The 10,677-nt window shown below is 36.2% G+C and overlaps 1 protein-coding gene across 1 annotated transcript; it reads right to left on the bottom strand.

Annotated features, from left to right (window-relative positions):
• Positions 1–1,732: 1,732 nt before the first annotated feature.
• Positions 1,733–10,620, bottom strand: LOC140924528 (mannose-1-phosphate guanylyltransferase regulatory subunit alpha-A-like). Its single transcript, XM_073374547.1, has 12 exons — positions 10,464–10,620; positions 10,251–10,348; positions 9,268–9,371; positions 8,058–8,244; positions 7,781–7,840; positions 6,356–6,486; positions 5,906–6,034; positions 4,887–4,984; positions 4,503–4,549; positions 3,531–3,623; positions 2,119–2,290; positions 1,733–1,977 (listed from the first exon to the last, which is right to left on the bottom strand). The coding sequence occupies exons 1-12, from the start codon at positions 10,501–10,503 to the stop codon at positions 1,877–1,879; spliced, it is 1,260 nt and encodes a 419-aa protein (XP_073230648.1). The 5' UTR covers positions 10,504–10,620; the 3' UTR covers positions 1,733–1,876.
• Positions 10,621–10,677: the final 57 nt, after the last annotated feature.

The raw sequence follows: 10,677 nt of genomic DNA, 5'->3' as shown, positions 1-10,677 counted from the left end.
CATCTTGATTAAGACCCTACAACAAAGATGATGATCGTACATGTAGCTACATTTTCAGAATAAAAATGAAACCCTCCTTGGTGCTGTCAAAACTGCTACACTGGTTATGTTCAGTGCCACAGTGCTAATTAAACTGCCCTAAAATGGCTAAAAACATAAACATAGGCATAGTTGCAACACCCACAGTGGTGTAGGCATTTATTATGTTGAAAGTTTTATTTTTTAAAACTCTGTTATTGTTTAAAACACTGTTTAAACAATCTCATTTAACAATAATTGTTAAAGTTGAATACACTTTATCAACATACAATGGTCAGCCCTTTTAATCAGTGCCACTTTGACCAGGAAAATTGGCTTCTTTTGTCTGGTGAATCATACACTGGACTAACAAAAAATTAATAAAAATAATTAATAAAACTAACTTTTTCAAGTTGAGTCTTGTGATTTAGCAAATAAATATTAATTTCAGACTGTCCAACTTTATGAGTTGGTAAAATCAGGATATTAATTTTTTTCATGCAAGCCCCGAAGGGGCGAGCCGTAAGGGGGTCTGGGGGTATTCTCCCCCAGAAAAGTTTGAAATCTTGGTCCTTCAAGATGCCATTTCTAGTTTTCTGAGAGCAAAATTTTTGTCTCAAAAGCTCACTAAATCAATTGTGATTTTTATGCAAAATTTTTTTGTGCGGGGCTTCTTGTATGAGTATTCGATTTTATTTATTTTTGTGCGTTTCAAAAGTTTTTTGGTGTATCCGTTTTTGTTACGTATACCCTGATACCGGTATGTGTTCTTGTATAGTATCATACGAATTCATTTCAAAATCATGATTTTCCCTATCCCAATTGCATAATATGGTCAGGATTCAGGATATTCAAGCAAAATTAGGATGGTTGCACAGTCTGTGATTCAATTTAATATTATCAAAAGAAAGGAAGAAGACAGTTTATACTCTTAAGGCATTCTCTAGAATTCTACAATTTTCTTGTATGCTGCCTATGTTTTTAGTTGAGTCAATCCCCAAACAGAAGTTATTAAAAGGGCTACATGCTACCACTGAAACCATGCAGCTGTCAGAAACCTCTGTTGTTTGTAGGCCTCATGCATTGATTGTGTTGGTCATTCATCTATCGCATCATTAGCCATATGTAATATTAAAATAGCTTGTTCTCATGCAACCTTAGCAAGAACTTTAAAGTACATGCGCCTCTCTGGCTAAATGACAGAATCTTTCAGAATCTCTTCTTATAGACAGGGTCAGCCTATAAGAATGTAAACCCATTATTTTCGATTAAAAGTGTAACCTTGGGTTAGTTCTAATAAGCCTTTGAACTGGGCCTTGATGTTTTAATCAGCAAAAAAGTCACGATGAGTTCATTAAAAAATAACCTGTTCAGCAGTAGTTTCCTGTGGTTGTATTTTTCAGTATATTATGAAAATACATATTATAATGAATTCTTCACCCATAAAATCAGTTAGCATTAAATTATTTTTAAAAATGCTCTTCCTTAGTGGAGCAAAAATATACAGTTGAAGAAGTCTGGTTAGAAGTTAAAAAAGGCACAGGGCTGTCACTACGATTTCTAGTTACCAGGTATAGGCAATTAGTAGCTGGGGAATTAAAGAACTATGAAGTTCTTTTGGTTTTATATTCCATTTGTTCCCTATCAATGTAACCAGGGGTCATGATTATAGTAGACCGGGGAAATCCCTTGCTCCCAGCCCCTAGCCCCCAGCTCTAAATGAAAGCCCTGATGCAGGACCCTGATTCCAACATAAATACAAGCCACTTTCATTAACTATTATAAAATAGAATCAGCTCGCAATAGTAATGCCTTATACCCTAACATAGTGTATATTACGTTATTTTTCTGCTACCTATTACAAGATGATTTCATTTTTGTAACTTTGACTAAGATCTTTGTGTGGCAGGACGATCGAGTTAAGAACTATGACCTCTCCTGGTATCGTTACATTTCGACCTGGAAATGAAAAAACAAAAAGATCACATAATACTTGAAACATCAATTTATTGTACTTAGTGAACAAAAACGTAGCAAATAGGAAAAAATGGAAAATCAGAGGGAAAACAGAAAGAACTAAAGTTTGAGCAAGTTTCTTACCTAGTATAGTGATTGATGGAGTTAACTTGCCATTGTTACCAAATAGGGATTCTCCATCTGGCTTAGCAAACTCTTCATTTGGATTTGGGTCGCATCGACTGCCCTCTACTCGTGACCACACCCCTATGGAACAATTCCAACCTATGATGCTATACAAAATGCAGCAATGATCCTGAAAACACAGAAAAAAGTCAAATAATGTGAATGCTATGAAATATCTTGAATCTGCCTTCCCACCTCAAGCTTTTAAACACAAAGTTTGAGGAGAGCATTAATCTTAAATGAAGTCCCTGTTATCACAAGATTTAGCTCTCATGGTTTGTACAACTTCAGACAAACAAATTTCACTGATTTTTCAAGGATTTTTCAAGGCCAAATAACAGTTTTCAAGGGCTAATATTTGTTTAATAAATCAGCATTCTTTAACCCCCTTTTGATCACCCTATTGGCTAAAACACGTAATGGAGTCATTTACGATTTTTACTTCTTCGGCCATCGTTGATCACATTATTTTATACTACTTTCTTCAACAACACTTTGCAAAATGACTGGGTATGACTTGCAATTGCATCTGAGGTACAGAAATAGCATTTAAAATAAAGGAACAGAAATAAAATATTGCTCATGCACAAAAATGTTTAAATTACATAATTATGTACGTTACCTGTGAGTTTTGCAGGTTCTTACAATGAGGATGAGCCAAATTTTCCCCCACACAATAATCTAATTTTACAGAAAATGGTATGGCATAGACAAGGTAGTGAATTTCAAAGACTTTTCAAGATCTAATAAAGAACTTTTCAAGGACCTTAAGTCAATTCAAGGACTTTTCAAGACAACTACTAAAATTTGAGATTGTACAAACCATGGCTCTACAAACAAGGTTACTTCCAAACCCCATGTTAAGGTTGTAATCAAGTAAAAGCACTATATCCTACCTTCCCTGTAGATTTTTTGGGGGGAGGGGTTGGTAGGGCAAGCTTAACCCCACCCCTCCATCTCCCTTGGAAATTTTAGCTTTATACTGTCCTCTAAAAACCTCAGAGTAAGAGTGCCCCTCAACTGACCCTCTTAAAAATTTCTGCAGGGGAAGGGTAGGAGTGTGGTTACATATATATGAAGCCCTCTTAGGGGGTTACATATGTGCATATTTCCCTAGTCTGAATTTCAAAACTAGCTGTTTCGCGTATAATTGAGGAGGATGCCAAGTCACTGTCGGCATTTTACTATTGTATTTGTGACTGTTCTCTTAGCTGTCACCCATTTTCAACCCATCTTCAAGTCATTTCTCACCATTCTATCTCAGAGTTTCTTATCTCACTGTTTCAAGGAGATCTCGCTTGTCAGAATTTTACCCTTACAAGGCCGCCGCCTCTGTATATCCTAGCTGTAGCCATGAATACAAAATATACCTTGAGTTCAGCTCCATCAAGTAAGATTGTCTCCCTGACTCTGGCTCCAGCACCTATTACTACATTGCTACCAACAGATACATTGGGACCAAGCTGGAAAAGAATAGTAACAGCACCAGTAAAGTTAACAGGTTTGCACCTTACATCAGTCTCCTCATTATTTTAACCAAAAATAAAATAGTCACTAAGGCACTCATTAAGGCACTCAGAAATTTAGAAGCAGAAAGATTAAACTATTTCCATGCAGTTAAATGCAGTAAGTTACTAGGGAGATTAAGCACCAACGACGGCAATGGCTGGGAAAATGTCCATTTAAAATTGAATTTGCACTGCTTTAAACTTTATTGTGCTTATTTCATCTCTTTCAGAATGTCAAATGTTGGCAAACCTTTTTTGGGTTGAATTCTAAAGGACTGTATTGAAGTTCAAGTAGTAGTTGTGCAGTGATGGCAAAGAAATGAACAAAAAGCTGGATACATGAGCAAAACTGTTGTTTTGCTAATCTAAACCTATTGCTTTTTCGACCTTATCATTGCTGTCGCCATCAGCATCCCCATTGCTTTTGATTTGCAGCCATTTTATTTTTCGCATTCAGTTTATTTCATTCCCCTCTCCATTTCCACTTCTTATCAGTGTGAAAGGTGCTTTTGCATGCTTTTGCATTGGGCTCATGGCTAAGGTACACAAATTGCTACTGGATGGGAGCACTACTTGACCTATAAATTGTGTACAGATGCCCCCTCCCCTCAAAAAAATTCAGGGAAAGAGCTAGACATCTGTGTTGCGCAGACGCTAGTTGTGTTCCACAGATGTCTCCCTCCCCGACAGTTTTTTTTAGGGGAGGGGGCATTGCACGCAGGCTACTAATTTTTGATCTAGGGTCTAGTTCATGTTCAGTGATGAAAACCCCTGGAAATCGCAGGCTTCCAGTACATGAGTAATGTTCGCTATTAGTACAACAAGAAATCATACCACTGCTGTTGGGTGAACAACTGCACTTGGATGAATGTACACATCACCTTAAAATAAAAAAAAACAATAAATTATATCAAGTAACATTTATGATCTTTTATGTTCTACACATAAAAATTAATATCTAACTGGACAAGTTTTTAGCAAACTATAATCTTAAGGCAGAAGTGGATGGATAGATGGAGGGGAGGGCGGGCAGATGGACGGATAGATAGATAGATACTTTGATAGATAGAGATAGATAGATAGACAGACAGACAGACAGATGATTATGATGAACAGAGAGAACGGCCCTTTTATACACCCATCATCTATCACTGAGCTTACATCATTAGTTTTTTACGAATTCTGCTTTTACAAATGAGGGAAAAGCTCAAGTTATACCTATTATATGAGGTTTGTCCTTTCCATTTTGTGCCAGGAGATCTGGGTGGGTCTTGTGATACAAAGAAAGAACATTTCTATTTGCGTAAATTGCAGACCTGTTAAAAACAAAAAAAAAGCATGTTATTTTATCTTCTATATACCTCAACAGCACATTAAGACTGAGAGTAACTAAAACTTACAGTTAAACTCAGGAGGATGCCTCTCTGATGACACAAAGGTAGCCGGTGCTTAAACATCATTTGGCATTCTTCTATATTCCCTGTGAGGGGGGGGGGGGGGGGGGTACTTCCTTATAAGGGGCTAATGGGGATGTGCCGCTGGATGGGGTCGTATTTTCACAACTGTATTGACTATAATGGGGTCGCATTTTCAAGAGTTACTAGAATGGGGTCACACATTTTCAGATTTTTTGGGGTAAGACAGTTATTCATATTTAGGGTTAACAAATGGGAACTTCAGCAACGACGACAGCTGCAGCTACAAAAATGTTACTCAAAATTAAAAGTGTGTTCATGCTGCTGCAAAGTTTATTGCACTTATCACATCTTGTTGATTTCATCAAATGCTGTTCAATCTTTCGGGAGTTGAATTCTAAAGGACAGTATCAAAGTTCAGGAAAAGAAAAAGAGGGTCATCTTGTGTTCAAGATTTTTCACACCGTAGTCGTGCAACAAACGGCAAATTAATGTACAAAAGAGGGTGATGCACTTGCAGAGCTGTTGTTTTGTTAATCAAACCTATTGCTTTTTTGATGTTGTCGTTGCTGTTGCCATCGCCATTGCTTAAGCTTCCTAATCTTGAGAAAGTGCACCCCAGGATGGTGAGGTTTTAAGATTCACTGATTGCATGTTATACCATAGGTTATTTTTTTCACCCCACCTGAGCAGGTTACCTCCCCCATTTGGGGCCTTCACCTCCATGTTAAAGATTAACACAGGCATATATCTCTAATAATTCAAGTTTCTTTTAGTGAAACTAAAAGTTTCAGTGTGAAGAAATCAAGAAAAGATCATTACCCTGCACTTTTGATGCTAGTCCAAAAGTTACTTGTTTTAAATGCATTCAGGGTCCCTGAATTTGCTAAACTGGCAAGAACATCCTCGCCCATCCTGATTGACTCGACATTACCAGCAAATGGTTCAACACTGCAACAAAAAAACTTATTTTAGAATAAGGATTCTGTGCTGAATTAAACTAGGACAGCTGTAGTTTGAAACCATTTTGACCTGAATTTCATTTTGAAATTCACCAGATATTCCCTATGCAGGCATCAAAACCTAGACACCCTGTCTAAGGAAAGTTGATGGACACATGACTAACCTGCAGCCTGAATTCTTGTAAATTATGGTAATTCATGACATTTCTAAACAAATTGAAGAGTGTGTGCGTATAGGTAAAATCTTGGCTCGTAGGCACTTACAACATGTAGCCGTAGCTATAACTAGAATAGAATCATAAACTAGTACCTCATTTTCTGGTAATTCTTATGAAGTACTTCTCCCATGAGTTTGAACAAGCTAGCTGGTGAGAAGATGTAAATACCACAGTTTATGACTTCACTAACAAAAGTTTCTGGCTTTTCAACATAATGCAACACCTGAAAAATAACAATAATGAAATAATTTATATAAATGTTATACATGAATATGTTACACTGGTCATTTCAAAAATAATTTGAAATGTTTAAACTGTCATTAAATCTTGCCCTTCTGCATTTAAGCGCTCAAAGTGCCTATTATGAATAAAATGGAGATTTGAGTCCCAAAATGCTTCAGAAAATATTTAACGACAGTAATGTTTGAACATTTTGAAATTTACAAGGATTTGTTTGGAAAACTACTCAAGCGTGATTGGGTGGCAAGAGTTGTTTTTCCCATACAAATTCTTCTATTTTTCAGCAGCCATTGTAATCGTTATTTTTGAGATATATGGCTGAAAATTTACGATTACCTAATTTTAATAATTATGCTCTTTCAGTTTCTGCTAACAAAATTTCTCAAAAGTGAACTGTTTTCATGTTTACAGAAAGTTGATCACATGATCAACTAATGCAAAAGACCTATTTTATTGATTTCTCCCTCAAGTAACAAAGCTTGCTGAAGGTGAATGTGGTAATGAATCTTTTATCACATGTGCTGTAGCACAGAAAATAATAATAATTATAATAATACAGTCGAAACTCCATGTGCGACCACCTCTTGTAAGTGAACACCTCCCATAAGCGACCGCCAATCCAAAACACCAAATTTTTCCTAGTCAAAGCATTACAGTTGGAACCTCTAGTAAACAACCACCTCCTCAGTCATGGAAGCAACCACGAACACTTTTTGTGCCTGACAGTTAATGACTTTCCCCTGTTTTTTAACCTCTTGTAAGCGACCACTTGACGCTTTCTTTGATCTCTATGTTCGTTGTGTGCACTATGCTATTAAGAATGCGTGAAGAACTTTAGTGACAACATGGAACTACACATGGCATAACTTAGACATTGTATGCAATAAAGATCTTTCATAAAGTAGATGTGTCTGGACCTCTTCTCAGAAGAGACCCCTGTGGTTCAATTCTTGTAAGCGGCCACTCAGTCTTTGCATTTTGGGTGGTCACTTACAGGAGGTTCGACTGTAATATATTTTTAATATAAAGGTTAGGACACATAGGGGGACATATTGCAAAGATTTCCTGCAATGTGTCCCTCAGTGTGTACTACACTGTAAATAGAATACATTGAAAATCTGGGTTATTTTGTGCCTGCTTCATGGCGCACAGATTATTATCAGTCGAATTCCATGCAACACATTACAGGGACTCACTGTAACAGGCATTTTCATATCAGACAGTAATTTGAAACAAGTTAACTTGTCGTACTGCAAAATCTTCATGTTAATTCTAACCTTGTGTGTGTCAGGGTCTTCTACTAAACAACCAAAGTTATGAGCTTGTTTTCTGTTTGCCTGGGGGATAAAGAAACATAATTTACTATTATAAGTGATACTTTTCTGTACTGGATTAGTTCTACACTATCAAATAGGCTTAAGAGTAACATAAACTCAAGATGAGTCCCAGGACTCACCAAAACAATTACTATTTGTCACAAAATCACTGCCAAACACAGGTTTCACGGTAACAACAAAATGATTACAATTTTCACTGTGATAACAAGATTCTTACCTCTGTAGCCAGGATTGAATGTTCACCCAAATGCTGCTGGTGAAATTCAACAAACTCCTGTAAAGGATAGTCACCCATGATGTCTGCATTCAGGACCACAAAAGCATCTGGATTTCCCATGGATATTTGGTCACGAAAGTGATACAAACCACCTGCAGTACCAAGTGGCTGGAACTCTTGTAGATATCTGTGTAAAAATATTTATACAGTGACTAACTATCAAAACAGTAACTTTGACAAGGAAGGACTGCATTTATTTTTACTCTTTTATCACTAATGTACATTTGTCTCTGGTATGTTGAAAACTTAAGAAATTTGATGGGCTCTACAAAATTACAAATTCTTATCAACGTCTGAATGGTGGGGAAAGTTTGAACCACCCACCATACAAATGGCTGTGAAATTTTGCAAATTTGCAAAGCTACATCTTCATAAGCTTCTGACATACAGTCAAACCCCTGCTTTACAGACGACCCCTTAATACGGACACCTCAATATTACAGACAGTTTGATTTATTAAAAAGAAGTGACTTGGACCCAGAGTTAACACTCAGAGTAACTCCATCAGTGCAAAACTCTTTGTTTGACTGGTAACATGTTTTTATATGTTACTTTCCTTTTAATGAACTATTGTTTTTCTTGTATTTATAGAACATTCACATTGCATTTTCTTTTCACTTGATAATGACGTCCGGTAACGTCAAAGCGTCATGTATTTTTTAACTTATTAAAACTTCTTAAATGTTTTTAAGAAAAGTTTTTATGCAATTTTTTATAGTTTGATTTATCCCTGTCAAAAAAAAGCCACACATTTTCTCTAAATTCAACCCAACTTAATACAAACACCCTGTTAACACGGACACATTCTATGGCCCCCTCAGTGTGTGTATTAACTGGGTTTCACTTTATCACCCTCAAACTTGTTAAGTTTACACATTTTGAGGAACTGTATGCCAACTAGTTCATGTCAACATTTAAAACAAAATGAGGTGGAAACGTCTATTCAAGCCCCTACGAGCTGAAAAAACCATTACAATAAGCGGTGAAATAGTCATTTACATGTAGGTCAATAATGCCGTCAGCCTTTATCATTTTTACTATTGATAGTATTTCCAATCAAAAGCAGATCTGGAGCCAAATCCTTAAAAAGGTCACTATATTATTAATATAATAATGACTTTCAAGAGTACAAGAATTTATTGTAGAATACCTGATAGGAATATTAAATTCTTGTTGGGCATTTGTGATAAACTTTGACAAATTTTCACTAGACTGGTAGAATCCAATCAAGATTATTTCTTTGAGGTCTGGAATCTGTAAAACATGTCAGATTGAAAATCAAATGAAAAACAGCTCCTTTAATAAAATACTGTTGGCCAACTGTCAGTAGACAAATGCCAACAAAAGGTCTAGTAAGTTAAAATAAAAACTGAAAAATTAATGCATCATGCTATTTGGCTCATTTTCTATGCAATGCTCTGCACAGCTATGGCATGAAAATCTCTTACGATGTGACATGATGTACAACAAGCAAATATTGCCTTACTTTTCTACCTGAATTTTATTTTATTAGGAATTCCTTGGGAAATATTCAACTTCAGGAAAAATCCACCTGCATTAATTGAGCGAGTTAGAATATTCAGATAAATATTTGCAGTGAAGTTTAAAATAAAGAACGGGAATTAAATTTATTGGTACTTTTTTTCCTTCTGATACTGTTGAATTTGTTCAAGTTCCCTCACAAGAAAATAGGATGACAGCTTACAATAGTTGAGTAGAAATGTCAAATTCTGCATTTGAACAATAGTAAGAGAAAACATGTGTTCCAGTAAATTCTACAGCCATACGCTCCCTTCTCTTCACTTTTTTATTCTCTGCTTAGAATACAAATATAAGAACCAGACTTGTCCCCATACTAAGATACATCCCAAAGTTCGTTTGGAAATGAAGAAAACGTGACAAAGGTCAGGGGTTTTTTTCGATGCGTAACGGCTGTTTTTACTGGTTTTTGCTCATAGAATTAAATATCTAGAATTCTATTCAGACGATCAATACTTAAAATTTGTTCAGCTTGCTTAAGATTTATTTATCGGATCTCTTTAGCGTTAAGTTATGAAAATTTCTCATAAGTGCAGTAAAGCTATAGTATTTTAATGAGAACAGCTGAATCATCTAGATTCCAAAAGATTATACCTTCCTGCAAGCTTCAATGTGATGATACACGACTGGAAATCCTCCGATAGGAAACAATGGTTTTGGCAATTCCAAAGAAAGAGGCCGGAACCTTGTCCCTATAACGATGAAAGAACGAAGTTCAAAATACAAATTTGAAAATAAGCTGCATGCATGTCGGAGTATGCAGCCAACTAGAGTTTTTGTGTCTTGCAACAGAAAGCAATAATTTACCTTTCATAGGACCTCCAATGAGTATAACAGCTTTAATCATGGTTATCTCCACTGCTGAAGTCACTTTACTGTTTATAACAAGATTTATTCAAAAGTTTCTATGGGAATGCTCCCCCTCCACAAAATTGCTGGCCACGTAACATTTATGACAATACACCTAGGCATACAAGAAGTACTAACTGTCCAACTAGTCAATCTTCCCTTCCCTATCCCT

This window comes from Porites lutea, chromosome 14 (assembly GCF_958299795.1).
Source record: "Porites lutea chromosome 14, jaPorLute2.1, whole genome shotgun sequence".
NCBI lineage: Eukaryota > Metazoa > Cnidaria > Anthozoa > Scleractinia > Poritidae > Porites > Porites lutea.
Note: the sequence above shows the minus strand (reverse complement) of the source record. Positions and strands in the feature narration are given on the sequence as shown.